This window comes from Haematobia irritans, chromosome 4 (assembly GCF_050003625.1).
Source record: "Haematobia irritans isolate KBUSLIRL chromosome 4, ASM5000362v1, whole genome shotgun sequence".
Taxonomy (NCBI): Eukaryota; Metazoa; Arthropoda; class Insecta; order Diptera; family Muscidae; genus Haematobia; species Haematobia irritans.
The window spans coordinates 181,649,977-181,668,466 of NC_134400.1; the positions used below are offsets into that span (position 1 = coordinate 181,649,977).

The 18,490-nt window shown below is 37.5% G+C and overlaps 2 protein-coding genes across 2 annotated transcripts; one reads left to right on the forward strand and one right to left on the reverse strand.

Annotated features, from left to right (window-relative positions):
* Positions 1-1,362: 1,362 nt before the first annotated feature.
* LOC142234953 (uncharacterized) lies at positions 1,363-7,948 on the reverse strand. Its single transcript, XM_075306158.1, has 2 exons — positions 6,224-7,948; positions 1,363-1,802 (listed from the first exon to the last, which is right to left on the reverse strand). The coding sequence occupies exons 1-2, from the start codon at positions 7,794-7,796 to the stop codon at positions 1,678-1,680; spliced, it is 1,698 nt and encodes a 565-aa protein (XP_075162273.1). The 5' UTR covers positions 7,797-7,948; the 3' UTR covers positions 1,363-1,677.
* Positions 7,949-13,778: 5,830 nt separating this feature from the next.
* On the forward strand, positions 13,779-15,756 carry LOC142235885 (glucose dehydrogenase [FAD, quinone]-like). Its single transcript, XM_075307137.1, has 2 exons — positions 13,779-14,066; positions 14,127-15,756. The coding sequence occupies exons 1-2, from the start codon at positions 13,779-13,781 to the stop codon at positions 15,672-15,674; spliced, it is 1,836 nt and encodes a 611-aa protein (XP_075163252.1). The 3' UTR covers positions 15,675-15,756.
* The last annotated feature ends 2,734 nt before the right edge of the window (positions 15,757-18,490 follow it).

Below are 18,490 nucleotides of genomic sequence, written 5' to 3' on the forward strand. Positions count from 1 at the left end.
TAGATTTTCAATTTCAGGCTAATTGAACAAAAACTACGTTTTTTATAAGCCCAAGACCCCAAATCGAGAAATCTGTTTATATGGGGACTATATCAAAACTTGGACCGATATAGCCCATCTTCGAACTTGACCTGCCTGCAACCAAAAAACTAATCTGTGCCAAACGATTAGTCCTGTGCCAGGACGATAGCGCAATTATTGAAGGCTGTAGCGTGATTAGAACACAGACATGCTTATATCGTCTTAGAATTTCTCCCTGATCAAGAATATATAAACTTTATATTGTCGGAAGTCGATATTTCGATGTGTTACAAACGGAATGACAAACTTATTATACCCCCATCACCATTCTATGGTGGTGGGTATAAAAAAGATTAGAGACTATTGGATGTGACAACGGGGGTGTTGGTGTAGTTTGTAGTCCGAATTGGTACGTTATGACTTTAACATGCATTCAAATGCCTGTGTACTTATGCTGTCCATGAAGTGAGTAGTGTGACTAAGGATTTAGTGGCGGATATCCTCAAGATAGTAGCTGTGAAATAACTGGTAAGATCAACAAGGTAGATGCTTAATCGACCGCATATGTCATCAACAATGGGCCCAGATGTTATGATAGGGCAGTCGTCGGAATAGAGAATAGGTTGAGGTTGAACTGTGCCGGAGAGGTCTTGTCTTTCTGTCAGTAAATTCTACATACCACTGGCGACCGCACATGTAAATAAGAACTCAATTAAGAACCGCACAGATAATTAAGAACCCATGAAGGGAGATCGGTCTATACACTCAGAGAAGGAATATGATCATCCCAAACATGTTTCAAGAGCAAAATGTTATATTTGGACTATGAACATGGAACATTTTTGCGTAAAAATTTTGTTTTCTCGAAAATTATGTATCTGATTTTGGCAACAATGTATCTGTAAATAAATAAAAATCCAAATCGTGTTGGTGTTGCCAGATGTCATTTTGATAAAGTGACGCTTCTTTGATTCCCAATAGCAATTAATTGTGATTAATTTTTGTTTTGGTAGAAAATGGCTTAATTTGGAATGTTTTTCCAGATTTTAAGGAATATATAGTTAATGTAATACTGCACGCAGAGAAGGAATATGATCACCTCAAACATGTTTCAAGAGCTTATTGTTTATATAATGTTGTTTTCGCGCCAAACATAACATGTTTTCCGAAAACAGATACATAGTTTCCGAGAAAATAACATGGTTGCGGTAAAAATGTTACATGGTCACCATCCAAAAATAACATTTTGCTCTTGAAACATGGTTGAGGTGATCATATTCCTTCTCTGGGTGTGCTTTCGAAATATGTATTACGTTCAATAATAATTTTGGTACAAAGATATAACATTATTCATTTATTTTAAAATTAACCCTCTAATGCCCCAATTTTTTTGTCAGCTGACTAAAAACTCAATGTTAACGATACAAAATCAAGAAAACGACACAAGAAAAATGTATACGGTAAAATTCAGTATATGCTGCAAAGCCTCTTGAACAGTTTTAACTAAATTTTCGTTTTATTTTACCCAGTTTTGTTGGCTTAAGGTGTGTAGCACAAAAGACTTCCTCATATAACGAAGCCCGCCAAAAGGCGGGATTGGGCATTAGAGGGTTAAAATGGTCAAATATTATTTGAACTTTATAAAAGATTTTGTGATCATTTTCTGCAAAGAATTAACCGATATAAATCTCCATCGTGGTCGTATTGCTTCCTTAGAAAACTGGCCTTATGAATGAATTGATTCATCGTATCATCGAAATGTCGCCTCAATTTACTGCAATCTGAAAAATAAAATAAATGATTTCTGCATATAATAATTTACTAAAGAACAAAGTAGTATAGGAGGCAGAGAGTTGGTGATACGCATCCCCATGGATTGCACTACAATAGATTCGATATTATATTTAAATAAACACAAACCCCAGAAATAAATGTTATATGAAAATTGTTATACCTACACCCAGAGAAGGAATATGATCACCTCAACCATGTTTCAAGAGCAAAATGTTATTTTTGGATGGTGACCAGACCATGTAACATTTTTACCGCAACCATATTATTTTCTCGGAAATTATGTATCTGTTTTCGGAAAACATGTTATGTTTGGCGCGAAAACAACATTATTGCAATAAGCATATTTCATTGTCACCATCCAAAAATAACATTTTGCTCTTGAAACATGTTTGAGGTGATCATATTCCTTATCTGGGTGTATGGCTGCACATTGGATGAATAACTGGGTTTTGGAATCTAGTACATAAAACGTGGGAAATAAAATTATCTACACGTTTTCAAAACGATCCGTTCAGGAAGATGAATCAACACACATGTGATGTCAACCGGAGAACTGACGGTGTCAATTTGACAACGATAAAATGCCACCATGCGTTGTCAAAACAAAAACCAGCGTTCATGATCTGAAAACGTAATGGTTACGAATTCAAAAAAATAAAACCCTACCGTGATTCGAATCTGGATTGTCTGCTCCATACGCGTTAATAGTCGCCTTAGAACACTGTAACACCGATGTAGTTTCCATAAGAATATTTGCATGGCCATAGAAAGTCGTTCATGAAATCGTGAACGTCCGTGGATGAAACTGTGAAAATTTCGTTTTGATTTTTTTGTGAACATTTCCGTTCCATTTCGTTACCGTCCGTTCAAGATTTTGGAACGAAATTTATTCTATTAGCGAACGTCCGTTGACGAAACCATGAACATTCCGTTTTGATTTTTTGTGAACGTTTTCGTTTCACTTTTTTTACCATAGGTTCACGATTTTGGAACGAAATTTGTTCTATTAGGGTATTTATCGGACTGAAATATTAGCAATTAAAGATTGCCACCTCCTTGATTGGCTGAGAAGTAACAGATGGTAAACCGACAATAAAATCTTTGGCCTATGTGATTCTCAACTAGAAAATGGTCAAATCTCTCAACGAGAGGGTGAAGCAAAACAATATTTACCAATTATGGGTTTATCGCCAAAACTGCGAATCATATAAGTTAGTAAGGCTGGTAACTATTTTCCATATTCCAGTAGAACAAGAATCTGTTGCTGCTATACCTTATACTGTGAGAGAATAGCAAGAGTTGCAACGACACCAATCAAATATGGCCCCATCTAAATCTATATTCCAGACGTCAGATATCACTCCTGATTTCTGTAATAAAGGGTTGCTGGCTGATAGGCGCCAAGTGCAGTATAATGACTACTGCATGAGTTGTCATGATGAACAGAAGAAAAGGAATCAATTAATCACGTCTTTTGTAAGTGCCGAGCATGTAGAGTGAGACGTAAGCTAGGTTTAGAGTCATATAACTTTAGATTACTGGCGGCCTTCGAAAATGTGAACTTATATAGTCCGCTAATGCTTTTTGAACAATCAGGTTGGTTCTCAATAAAATAGTCGTTTCTGGTATTGTTTAGCCTTATTCTGAATATTTCCTAGGGAATGTGTTCCCTCGGAATTAATTTTCCACGCGAATAAAATTCTCCTATTCTAAACAGTAGGGGAAGGGAATAACATGGGAGAAATAATTCAGAGTATTCGAAGTCAGCTGTTTTACTTCAACTGTTTTATTTTAATAAATTTTTAATATTAAAATTTTGAATTGAAATTGTATTAAATTGATGTAAAAGTTGAGTTAAACGCGAAAAACGTCAAAAAATTTTAGTGCCGTGTTTATGGTAGTAGCTGAGGAGAGGCGTAACAAGGTCTAAAGGATAGAAAGGAGAAATCTACGCGATGCCATTAACCCACTTGAGTTGCCTGAAACGTTGTAACTACATACTTGTACATGAAGAGGTTGTTACTTAGTTCATGGGATTTATAGGGTTAAAGTGACAGCCCGATTTGATTCGGACTCACTTTGACCATTCAGTCTATTGTGATACAATATTATAGGGTAAATAATCCAGCCTTCAAATACCTGTTGAATGTATTAGCAGCCCACATTCCACCTCAACGCAAGTCTGTTGGATTATCTCCACTAGTAAGATTAGTTGCTACGCTTCTTTGTCGAAGGTGGCTACCAAAAAGGGCGTAGGAAAAGATCGAGACATATCTGTGGGCCAGAGTAGCCTGAACAAAGTTCATAAAGAAGTCATAAATATATTTAAAGAACACCTATGCCCGAATTGGATATATAATCAAAACGGAAGAAGAAAACTAGTAAATTTCTTCAGCTTTTTACACGACGCGGAACACATGTTCGCATTATTGCCTCTTTAAGAAACAAGCACCTACATTAAAACAGGAAGGGATATTATAGTTTAAATGTAAAACCTTTATTTTCTATATAAAAGAATTTTTAAAATATGTACAGATCTGTGACCATGAGATGAGCATTCGGTAGTTGGATGCATCCCATCATCAATTTTAGTTTAAGGTTTTTGACCGGAAATTACAGAGAAATGATGGAATTTAGTTACAACTCCCTTGATTTTTTTGTGGGAATTATTCCCAAAAAATGTCATCGTTTTTTCCCTTTTTATTGTCATTTGTAATATCAATTTTTCCCCAAGGGAAAAATTTCCCATTTTCGAAGTTGGTTTAGAATAAGGGAAAAGGAAATAAAGAAAAAATCCCCAGGGAGATTATGTTTAGAATACACGCTCACAAAAAATCGCTTCTGTAACATATACTCAAGCATATACATTTTTGGCTATTGCCCAAACATTTATATGTTTGATCTCTTCCAATATATAATATGTTTGAAAGCATATTGGTCTAAACAATATATGTTTGGGTAGTCAATTTCCAAACATTTTGTATTTTTGCATCCAAATTCAATAATGTTGTCTTCAAAAAACAATATGTTATTATGTGAACATATAATATGTTTGGAAGCATTTTGCACCCAAAAATATTATATGCTTAAAAAAAATCTCCCAAACAATATTGTGCTCAAAATTTTATTTATTTATTTATATATTTACAATCATAATGAATTATGAAAATAAACAGGTAATATAGATGCTAACAACATAGGTTTTCGACCTGAATGCTCAAAATTTTGTTTCTGCCTAACTGTATATTCCCCCACATCTTTCTCACTTCTACGAGATTTTTTAGTTCTTAGCACCTTTTTCTGTAATACAAACATTGTAGAAGAAATTATTCAATTTTATGATTTTTTTTTTATTTTAATTTTACCTTTTGCCGGACGGGGATTCGAACAGCGGACCACACAGTTTGTAAGGATCAAAGAAGTAGCTGATCAATTGCCCAAGGAAAAATAAAATGTTAATTTTGTAATAACAAGCAACAACCACCAACTTAATTCAATATCGCTCCCTGTTAAATAGCGCTCCAAGCTACTAAACACATATATGTTTATAGGCTATTTCTAAATTAATATATGTTTGCATCCAAGCATATTATATTTACAAACATTTTATGTCCCAAACATAATATGTTCTAACATATTAACATATATGTCCCAAACATGTTATGCTAGTTTATGAACATTATATGCTTGCACTCAAAAATATTGTGTTTAAAAATTTGTGTTCCAAACATATAATGTTTATAGCCAAACATATGAAAAACAGTCTTTTTCATCCGTGTAGGGGAACAGGGAAGAGGGAAAAAATTCCAAGGGAGTTGTTATTGAGAATTGGGCTAGTTATCGTCTACATTTTGGGGCGCGATGCAAACCTGCTAGTATCTCCGTAAGGAGCAGTGATACGAGAAATAAAAAAATTATTCACATTTAAATATGGGAGGGCTCTGACCACTAGTGTTTTTCTAGCCAAATATAAAGCAACACGCTTGAATTCCACCACGAATAGTTTTATTGGTGAAATCAATAAATCAAATCACTTTTGTATGTTTGTAAACAATAAAATTATTTGTCAATGGAGAGAAGTTCACCAATTTGGGAGGGCTCTGACCACTAGTGTTTTTCTAGCCAAATATAAAGCAACACGCTTGAATTCCACCACGAATAGTTTTATTGGTGAATCCAATAAATCAAATCACTTTTGTATGTTTGTAAACAATAAAATTATTTGTCAATGGAGAGAAGTTCACCACTGTGGTATCATAATGGACTGAATAGTCTACGTGAACCTGATACGTCGGGTTGTCACCTAACCTAACTGTCAATGGAATAAATCTGTCTGAAGTTGGTTGCATATATCATATCAAACATCCTGTCCATACATACAACATATTATTCTTCTGGATCTACTTACTCAGAGTTATACCCCAAATTTCTATTGTCCTTAGGTCCAAGGGAAAGTTGTCATCATTCAGCATTTTTTTAAGGAATTCTTCAAAATTCTTAAAATGGTAGCATACTAGCTGCAAATTCTCATTCCGACGTAAGAGATCAAGCCAAAATGGTAGAGCTGTTTGAAACATGGGGAATGCAATTTTCAAAGTTGTTATCTGTGAGACAAAACCTTCTGATGGCACATCTCTTGAACGTTCACAAACGGGAGAACGATAAGCTTGTCCAGAGATAGTTAGATGTCTTAGAGGTGAATGTCTCAGTAAGGCAGTGATATAGGACCAATCTAGGCAAGCCATTGATTCGGGAATGGTTAAGGCAGTAATAGTTTTTATTTGCTGCAATATTGTCAAAGGTATAGAGCCAGAATTAATAGTAAGGATTTCCAAGTTGCTACTCAGGCTTAAGGAATTCTGATCTTGCTCCTTTAACTCACTATCATACCAAGTAAGTTCCTTCAAATTGGAAAATTTCATTATTTCTGTATACACATTTTCCACATCCAGGCATTGTACAATGGGGGATATTTCCAATTCTTTCTCTACTCCTAAATACGGTGTAACTTTTGAAGTGAATTTTAAAATTTTATGTTGAGTTAAGAGATTTTCCAGATTATTATAAGTCAATCTTCTGCAAAAATTCAAATACAATTCCTCCAAATTATGTGGTAATGGTATAATATCAGCGATATGAAAATTGTTATGCTCTATCTTAAAATACCGTAGATTTTCACATCCTTGGGCTATAGAATTGAGCGTATCTTTTGTTATTAACTCATCAGTGAAATGTATAGTTAATTTTTGTAGATTTTCAAAATTTTTCATAAATCTGGAAAAATCTTGGGGATGGGACCATGCTTCTGGATTGAAGGTAGTGGAAATTTCCAATTCTTTGAGCGGTAAAGCACTTACTTTCCTAAGACGTTTCGATTTTTCCGGTGCCATGGATACTTTAATGTGAAGGCCTTCTAGCCTTACTCTGGCACAAAGTTGACGAAACTTACGATAATCGTAATTGGTTCCATAATCAATGGTTAGAAATTTTAATTTCTTCATTCGTGTCAGACTTTTAACAGTGGGCATCCAACAACGTCGCAGGTTCAACTCTTCCAGGTTACGGCATTTCTTACGCAATTTGCTGAAATGGGTAGCCGGTATATCTAACCAACCGAAATAATTAAGTTTCACCAAATTAGGATATTCTCGTACTATATAATCGGCACTTATAGTCTTCAAACCATTTACGGTTAATTCTTCAATGTTTTCCGCATAGTTATCTAGAAATTCTTGAAATTCATCATATTCGAAGAACAGTGGACTTGTGCCTATGCTACCAGTTACCACATAACTACCACTTGACGGTTCCTCAATGCCAAGTCTATGATATTTATCTCTCCATATTATCTGCTCAAATATATTTTGTAGAGTTGTGTTGACACGTGACAGCCGCAGTTGATCAATGAATTCCAGGTAACCATATAAACGGATTAAAATATCACAATTATCGGCGATTCTTTCAAATCCACTGGGATTCATTTTGTTAAGCAACAGTTGTTAACTCTTCTCTGGCAAATTATGCCGGTTTGTTTTTGTTATTGTTTTTTTTCGTATATCTTTGTTTTTGTCGGCAAACAACATGTGCCCCTCTTCATTAGTTGTTAACACGAAGAGAATAAATCGCATACTGATGGTATGTGCTGAGTATGAATGTGCGTTTGGTAATGGAGAGATAGCGACGATAGTGAGTAAGAGAATTTTGTGGTGATTTCGTTGGATGACACATTAATCCAGTTTGTATTTATTTTTCTAAACAGTGTTGCTAATATCGTTGATGTTTTTAATTTACCCATCCATTTACCAACAAATCGATTCAGATACAATTGTAACACATCGAAATATCTATTTCCGCCATATAAAGTATACAAAATTTGTCATTCCTTTTGTAACATATATAACATATATACACATGGTGTCTTTGGCAAAAATGCTCAGGGTGGGCTCTAGAGTCGATATACCGATGTCCGTCTGTCCGTGAACAAATTTTTGTAATCAAAGTCTAGGTCGCAGATTAAGTCCAGTCGACTTCAAATTTGCACAAGTATGTGTTTTGGCTCAGAATAGAACACTATTGATTTTGGAAGAAATCGGTTCAGATTTAGATATATATATATATATATATTTCGCCCGATATGGACCCAAAAGCCAGAGTTTTACCCTAATTTGCTTAATATTTTGCACAAGAAGAACAATTAGTACTGTAGTCAAGTGTGCCAAATTTTATTGAAATCGGTTCAGATTTAGATATTGCTCCCATATATATCTTTCGCCAGATATGGTCTAATACGGTCCCAGAAACCAGAGTTTTACCTCAATTGTTTAATTTTGTTTATAAATTCATAACCACTACGTTTTCAGATCATGAACGCTGTTTGCCAACGCATGGTGTCATTGAATCGTTGTCAGATTGACACCTTCTGTTCTCTGTTTGACACCACATGTGTGTTGAACGGATCGTTTTGAAATGAGCACGCCGTTCATGATTTTATCTATGTGTGTTGTTGTTTCAATCAGAGAGGCATAAGTGATTCGACAATTGGTTCAAACACATGCAAAAGTTTCAATAAAGAGTATCATCTACAAACGATTTATTTGGGTTTTAGGTCTGCTAATGAAGTCTGGCCATCGGTTTATATGGGTCTATATAACATATAATTATTGATCAATATGAACCAATTTTGGCACGATTGTTATAGAGCATATATTGACATCATTTACCGAATTTCAACCGCATTGGATTAAATTTGCTCCTTCACGGGGCTCTGGAGATTAAATCCAGGGATCGGTTTATATGGGAGATATATTATTCTGGACCAATATCGACATGGTTATTAAAGGGCATATACCAGAGAGAATGAAAAGACAAGAGGACGAAACTGAGAAGCGAAACTGCGTCAGTAGGTGCCAATCATGAGGAAAATTTCTCTAATATCATGCAGTTTTTGAAATTATAACTGCCGATGCCCTTATAAAGAATTTATCAAAACGGCGCTTCGACCGCAACCAATGCTGCAGGCATTGTGCGACATCACGCACACTCACGACGGAAAAATCTCACGCACACTCACGACGGAAAAATCTTACTCACGCACACTCACGCACGATATTGTTTGGTAGGATTCACGCACACTCACGAAAAGAAAATTTGTATTCACGCACACTCACGCACGAAAATGTCGTGAGTCACGAAAAATACCGTGACTCACGAAAAATATCGTGACTCACGAAAAATGTAGTGACCCACGAACAATTTTTTGAGTAATTTACCTTAGCGACGCGTCTGAAAACATGAGCATTATTAAAATCGAGAGCGTTATTACACTCTTAACATCCCAGGTGTCACTAAAATTGTAAATGAATTTAACTCTTAAGCGTTTTATGTTGGTGAGCAGGATTATTTTCGTGAGCGTAAATCTTTACTCACGCACACTCACGAAGATAATATTTTCGTGACTCACGCACGACATTTTGGTTTGTTAATCACGCTCACGCACACTCACGCCGTTGCCATGAGCGCGACTCACGACTCACGCGTGAGTCACGAAAATTTTCGTGAGTCACGACAATTTCGTGTCACGTGCACACCTCTACTATACGGTTGACATTTGTTGTTTTTGTAGAAGAGCGCTTTTCGTTCTCTTGCGTTTTTATTCTCTCTGCATATACCAGAGAGTATTAAGAAAACAAGAGGATGAAAATTTCTCTTCTACAAAAACAACAAATGTCAACCGTATAGATGTCGCACAATGCCTGCAGCTTTGGTATAACCGACGTTGCGGTCGAAGTGCTGTTTCATAAATTCTTTATTAAGGCATCAGCAGCTATAATTTCAAATTGTTTGCCAAAAAATTTAATAGAATGAAAAGATTTATATAAAAGAACATTTTTTACTACAAAGTAGGTTCTAACTATTTTTCTTACGTTTCATAAGGCCACCAGAGAACTGAACTGAGTCACGCCGACGCCGACGCAAACTGTATGATATTTGAGAGAAGCGCCGACAAAAACTGCATGACATTAGATAAATTTCCTCATGACTGCCACCTACTGACGCAGTTTCGCTTGACAGTTTCGTTCTCTTGTTACCTTAATACTCTCTGCATATACTACCACATTTGAACCAGATCGATGTCGCACAATGCCTGCAGCTTTGGTTGCGGTCGAAGCGCTGTTTTGATAAATTCTTTATAAGGGCATCGGCAGTTATAATTTCAAAAACTGCATGATATTAGAAAAATGTCCTTATGACTGCCACCTACTGACGCAGTTTCGCTTCTCAGTTTCGTCCTCTTGTCTTTTCATTCTCTCTGGTATATGCCCTTTAATAACCATGTCGATATTGGTCCAGAATAATATATCTCCCATATAAACCGATCCCTGGATTTAACCTCCAGAGCCCCGTGAAGGAGCAAATTTAATCCAATGCGGTTGAAATTCGGTAAATGATGTCAATATATGCTATATAACAATCGTGCCAAAATTGGTTCATATTGATCAATAATTATATGTTATATAGACCCATATAAACCGATGGCCAGACTTCATTAGCGGACCTAAAACCCAAATAAATCGATTGTAGATGATAATCTTTATTGAAACTTTTGCATGTGTTTGAACCAATTGTCGAATCACTTATGCCTCTCTGATTGAAACAACAACACACATAGATAAAATCATGAACGGCGTGCTCATTTCAAAACGATCCGTTCATGAAAGTGAATCAACACACATGTGGTGTCAAACAGAGAACAGTGTTGTCGTTGTCAATCTGACAACGATTCAATGACACCATGCGTTGGCAAACAGCGTTCATGATCTGAAAACGTAGTGGTTATGTATTTAAAAACAAAATTAAAAAAGGTTTCTTGAACCTGCGTTAGCAGTCGCCTTAGCACATTGCACCATAACAACGTCAAACGATTATTTTAAGACTTTTCATGGCCAAAGAAACCCGAATTCCGTCCATGAAACCGTGAACTCCCGTGGACGAAATCATGAACATTTTGTTTTGATTTTTTGTGAACTTTTCCGTTTCATTTTGCCACCGTTCGTTCACGCATTTTTTCTATTAGTGTAGGTGTCGAAAAAGGTTGACCTTTTATTTTAGTATTTACGTACGGGTAGTCAGGACTATATGGAAGATAACCCAAAAAATCGATGTTTGAGTTTTCAAAAATGCAGTTGTTTTAACCGACGAGCGGGAGCTCACATTGTCGTGGTGAAGAGCGATCCGTTTTTGGCGGTTGCGTTTCCTTATTTCTTCGAAGACAACAGAGAAACAAATGGTAGCCCAGCAAAAAAAAAAAACGTCGCCACAAAAGTAGTGAAAATATTCTTTTTGGATCCGGAAATGGTGCAAAATTGGCGTAGAAGCGATGAATTTAACATGGGCTTTTCATATGACGGATGTCCACCATTTCAACAGCCGTTGCACCGAATATGCATCAGTTTTTTAGGTGTGATCCGAATTCAGTGTTTTGGACGTGAATTAAAAAAAATTGGCAATGCTTTGATAAATAAACAATTTTTAAATGTAAAAGTATGAGAACAGTGAGTTATAAAAAAATTGAATTAAAATAACTTACTGAGTAGTTAATATAAAGAACATCTTTGAAAGGACATTTTTGGAAGGGATTTTAAAGTTGTGCCTTTGGAAGTTCTTCCAATTTTTTTTTTGCTGGGAGTGTACTACTTGGAATAGACTGTTCTTCATTGGTCTAATGGTACGATTGCGACATGTCCAGTTTTTCCGAAAAAAAAACTGGCAATCATTGGTCTGAAAGTGCTTCGTGCGCGAGCAACTTTGTTGGATTTGACTCACCTTGAAACACCCAAGATGAGACACCCACGCTGGTGGTGAGTCGGCTACACGTCAGCTACACACAAAGAAAATGTCATTAAAATTGAGCCAACGAAAGTTTTTCATTGAAATAACGAACGAATAATAGTACGAATCGTTAAGTAAATTAAAAGAAAATTCGTTATAGTAACGAAAAATTTCGTTGTATTAACGAATTTGTTTCATTGGCTCACTTTTAATGACACATTTCGTTAATATAACGAAACTTTTTCTATCAGTGTACATTGCTATTAATCACGGCGGCTTTACGTGCCTCATCTTAGCTGGGCAAAACTTCCCTGGCTTCCTCCTAAACTTGTAACTTCTCACCGCTACAGCTACATGTATTTTGTTCAGACCTGCCTGATCGAAAGACTCTCTTTAGTAACGCTAGAACTTGGGTTCTAGAAACTGAACTATCCACAAAGCGGTGATTTAGATGGTTACTGCGATAACAACACAGGTTTGATAACATAAAAATGTGTCTACGCACGGGGATGATCTTGGTATACATAACGATGATCCAGGTGTGCACTGCGGAGATACCCTGTCGCAGTTCTAAGGGCGGTGTTCTGACATGTGTGTGTTATTCCACAGCGTGTCACTTGTTTTAGGTGTCGTCAACAAAGTTTCCTTGTCCGCACCCAAAGTGCTGCAAGCGATTGATGACCTTGTTTCTACCGTGGAACTTATCACATATTTCAGACGTCTTAAAAAGGCAGTGAAATAATTGGTAAGATCAGCGAGGTAGATGTTATCAACAATGGTCCAGGATGCCATGATTATATAATCCTCTGCACATCATGCAATCTCAACGCCGTCAGGACAGGGTGCAATAGAGGATGAACAGAGATATCACTCCACTTTGGGGAACTACCCGTTTCTATTTTCGAGGCCTTGAATTTCTCTAAATTTCACGTACGACTGTCTCCCCACGTTTGTTTCCTGCCTGCAGAGGCGTGTTTTCGGTAGTTCAAGAGCCACGACGATCGCCTTGTGACATGGTTTGTGCTGGTTGAGTCCTCCATTTATGTAGGCTATAATGACATGCAAAGTTGTATCCAGGTTGGTGACACTCCATCATCCCATGTAACAGGGCTCGGGATGGCTCTTACGGTTGACTATAACTTATCTGTGACTTGGCTACACTGCTTCAGGTGATCTAATCTAGTGTTCCGGTAATGCTCGTCTAGTATCATACTAGTCTTTATATTCAGTTCACTGGATCTGAGATCTCAAGGGTTAATACGACGGCGTTCGTCACGCTCATCCCGCCGTTCCTATTACTGAGAAGTTGGGCCGTTATGAGAAGATGACTGCAGGGAATCTTCTAACGTGCGATCTGCCTTGGGAAGAAAAAGGTTATTCTCCTAAAGTTACAATACTTTTTCTCTGCTTGTTCTTCGTGCAAATGTTGGTAACATTCGATAGTTATTCCCCTCTTGGTTTAAATTTTGCAAACCAATCTATAAAGTGGAGCAATTTCCAATAGAATCTAAGATTAAATTTATTCCAGTTTTTATTTGAAATTTCAAATGGAAATGGTGTAATTAATATAGACAATGGAATTGCTATGACCTTATATATAGCTGTAATTTATCCGAAACTTTTATTAGTTTACAATGGATTTGTTGGGAGGTCAGTGTCTCGCTCCCAGTGTGGGTGCGGTAGATTCATTAGTGAGCACTTTGATTCAGACATTGGCTATAGCTCATTGTAGTTTATCATCACCTGCCTATTGGCCACCGGATTATGCTGATGAGGCTCTTTACTTGGGCTTGGGGACATTTGATTTTGTCATAGCTGGATGTGGATCAGCTGGATCTGTAGTGGCCAGTCGACTTAGCGAAAATCCCAAGTGGAGTGTTTTGGTATTGGAGGGAGGCGGGGATCCGGCACAAGAATCTGATGTGAGTATGATGCGAATAAAAAACGATCCTTGGACTAATGCAGACGGTTCCTTCTTCAAGGTCCCCCTACTGCTGTTGTCTCTTCAAAAGACTGAATTCACCTACAATTACTACACAGAACCCAGCGAACATTCATGCAAAGCCTTTGTTAACAACAGATGTTATTGGCCCCGTGGCAAGGGCCTGGGAGGTTCGTCCCAAATCAATCATATGCTGTATCTGACTGGTCATCGTCGAGACTATGATCTATGGTGTGACACAGGTAGTGAGGGTTGGTGTTATGATGATATAAAGCCATATTTCCAGAAATCTATAACACCTCCCGATGGGAACTCATCACAATCCAGAGGTTACCTGGTTGTTAATCAGGAGGAGACCGCCAATGATTTCATATTACTACTAGAAGAGGCTAACCTGGAACTGGGTCTGCCTAGCTTTAAAAACTATGGAGAAGATACTTATTTGGGTGGTGGTATGGTGAAAACCACAGTGGAAAATGGCCGCCGTATGAGTGTGGCCAAGGCCTATTTGAGTAAGGTTTCAGACAGACCCAACTTGAAGGTCATCAAAAATGCCCAGGTATCTAAGGTGATCTTCCACGAAGATGGCAAACGGGTCAAATGTGTGGAATTTATACTGCGTAATACCTTCCTACTACGTGTGAATGTAGGTAGGGAGGCAATCCTATCAGCTGGCGCCATTGACACTCCTAAGATTCTAATGCTATCAGGTGTGGGTCCAAAACCAGTTCTGCATAAAGCTGGAATACCTCTTATCCATGATTTACCTGTGGGAGAAAATCTTCAAGATCACGTTGGTATAGCCATGTTCATGGCCCTAGATGGTGAAGCTAAAGATGACAAAGAAGATCTTGAAAATATTTTCCAATATCTGATCTACCATAAAGGACCACTTAGTTCACTTGGGTCATATGTTATCTTCAATCAGGCCCATGTAAACTGCAGTAATCCGTATCCCGATATTGCCATATACGCAACTGTCATTAAGCGAGGAGATTTAAATACAATGGACATAGTAGTGAATACTCTGGGCCTTAAGTATTCATTCAAATCGCATTTAAAGACCATAATACCAGATCAAAATATCGTCCTCGTGTATGTGACACTCTTGAATCCAAAGTCACGTGGTAGTCTCCAAATGAAATCAGCTTCACCTCTGCATGCTCCCATTATCAATGCCAATTATCTTGAAGATCCCCAAGATATTGATTATCTATTACAAGGTATACAATATGTGGAGAAATTAGTGGAGACGCATGCGTTATGTCAACGTAACGGAAATATTATACGATTTGCCTTGCCTGAATGCGATGCAAGGCCGTATAAATCTTGCGATTATTGGAAATGCTATATGAAATATTTCTCCACTACTCTTTTTCATCCCACTGGAACGGCTAAAATGGGAAGCTTGAATGATAGCACTACAGTTGTCAGTCCCCGCCTATTGGTAAAGGGTGTGGAGAATTTACGTGTGATAGATGCTTCGATAATGCCCTTTGTTCCTAGTGCTAATACCAATGGACCCACTGTTATGATTGCAGAGAAGGCTTCAGATATTATCAAAGAGGATTGGAGTTATAGGTGTTAGGTCGTAAGGGAATTACCTTCCCGTAGAAAATCCTAGAAATAAACTTTGGAAAATAAATTTACTAAAGAAAAGTCAAATTTGATTCATTAAAATTTTACTTCATTTGGTAACAATATAGGTTAGGATAAGTATAGTGACAGCCTGATAATTAAAGCTTACCTAGACTATTCAGTCACTTAGACTACTCAGTATCACGGTGGTAAACTTCTCGATTCTATGTTCAGCTTAATGACAAGCAGGTCCCTTTTTATAGCCGAATCCGTTCCACATTGTGGTGAAAATAATTAGAGAAGCTCATAAGTATCACCAACATTACTCAGATCGAGAATAATCCACCATTGAAAAAACTTTTTGGTGTTTGCTCGAAAAGGGGTTTGTGCCCTGTGTATGCACGGCGGGCAGGCTAACCATTGCATCATAGTGGCGCTTGGAAAAAAGTGGCCAGTTACCGAATTTGCTTTTCTCTGATGAGAAGCCATTCCCAATTGAGCAGTTTGTGAACAAACAAAATATTCGGAATTACTTGCTAAAGAGGTCAGCTGAAAACCATCGATTGATCACTAAAAGTTATCATAATGGTATGGACCGCCGTAAAGTCTAGTATATATGAAAATAAATGGCGAATGTTATCGTAAAAATGTCCTAAAGAAAGTATTGAAGTCCTGGGCACACAATAATTTCGGCCTCAAACCATGGACATTGCAACAGGACTCGGCAACATCGCACTCAGCCCGCGCCAATCAAAAATGGCTTAAAGAGGAGGTTCCTGGCTTCAGTTTCACCACCAAAATTTCCGAATCTCAATCCGTTGGACTTTTGCACCGGGTTAATTTTGGCGCCACTTCGCCGGGAATGGGCCAAATAACTGTGAAGACACCTTCGTACATTCGTGATCAATTCGAACAAATCTAAACTGATCCAAAGTATAACTATGTCCATAGTTATACTTTGGATCCCCAACTTGTGATCCGGAAGTAGTGCAAAATTTGATCATCTCCAAAGAATTTTATCTAGGCTTGTCATAGGGCGGAAGTACTTAGTTTTCGAATCCTTCGCATTGCTTTAGAAGTCGAGCTTTGGAAGTTCATTTGAATAAAGAAATAAAAAAATAATAAAATGTTTTTTGCACCAAGTTCACTATTTATACCCTCTACCACACGATGGGGGTATATTAATTTTGTCATTCCGTTTCTCACACATCGAAATATTGCTCTAAGACCCCATAAAGTCTGGGTCGTGGTGAAATTCTGAGTCGATCTGAGCATGTTCGTCCGTCTATTGAAATCACGCTAACTTCCGAACGAAACAAGCTATCGACTTGAAACTTGGCACAAGTAGTTGTTATTGATGTAGGTCGGATGGTATTGCAAATGGGCCATATCGGTCCACTTTTACGTATAGCCCCCATATAAACGGACCCCCAAATTTGGCTTGCGATTGCTCTATGAGAAGCAAATTTCATCCGATCCGGCTGAAATTTGGTACATGGTGTTAGTATATGGTCTCTAACAACCGTGCAAAAATTGGTCCACATCGGTCCATAATTATATATAGCCCCCATATAAACCGATCCCCCGATTTGGCTTGCGGAGCCTCTAAGAGAAGCAAATTTCATCCGAACCGGCTGAAATTTCGTACATGGTGTTAGTATATAGTCTCTAACAACCGTGCCAAAATTGGTCCATATCGGTCCATAATTATATATAGCCCCCATATAAGCCGATCCCCAGATTTGACCTCCGGAGCCTTTTATAGGTGCAAAATTCATCCGATCCGGATGAAATTTGGTACGTGGTGTTAGTATATGGTCTCTAACAACTATGCAAGAATTCGTCCATATCGGTCCATAATTATATATAGACCCATATAAATCAATCCCCAGATTTGTCCGCCGGAGTCTCTTGGCGGTATAAGGCCGCTAATAACCATGCCTAAATTGGTCCAGATCGGTCTGTAGTTATATATAGCCGATCCCCAATCACACAAAAAATGGTCCATATCGGTTCATAATCATGGTTGCTACTCGAGCCAAAAATAATCTACCACAATTTTATTTTTATAGAAAACATTGTATCGGTCCACTTTTACGTATAGCACCCATATAAACTGACCCCCAAATTTGGCTTGCGATTGCTCTAAGAGAAGCAATTTTCATCCGATACGGCAGAAATTTGGTACATGGTGTTAGTATATGGTCTCTAACAACCATGCACAAATTGGTCCACATCGGTTCATAATTATATATAGCCCCCATATAAACCGATTCCCCAAATTTGGCTTGCGATTGCTCTAAGAAACGAAAATTTCATCCGATCCGGCTGAAATTTGGTACATGGTGTTGGTATATGTTCTCTAATGACCATGAAAAAATTGGTCCATATCGGTCCATAATTATATATAGCCCCCATATAAATCGATTCCCAGATTTGTCCTCCGGAGCCTCTTGGAGGAGCAAAATTCGTCTGATCCGGTTGAAATTTGGAACATGGAGTTAGAATGTGGTCTTTAACAAACACGCAACAATTGGTCCATATCGGTCCATAATTATATATAGCCCCCATATAAACCGTTCCCCAGATTTGATCTCCGGAGCCTCTTGGAGGAGCAAAATTCATCCGATCCGGTTGAAATTTGCAACGTGGTGTTAGAATAAGCCCGCTAATATACATGCCAAAATTGGTCCATATCGGTCTATAGTTATATATAGCCGATCCCCAATCACACAAAAATTGGTCCATATCGGTTCATATTCATAGTTGCCACTCGATCAAAAATAATCTATCAAAATTTTATTTTTATAGAAAACATTGTCAAAA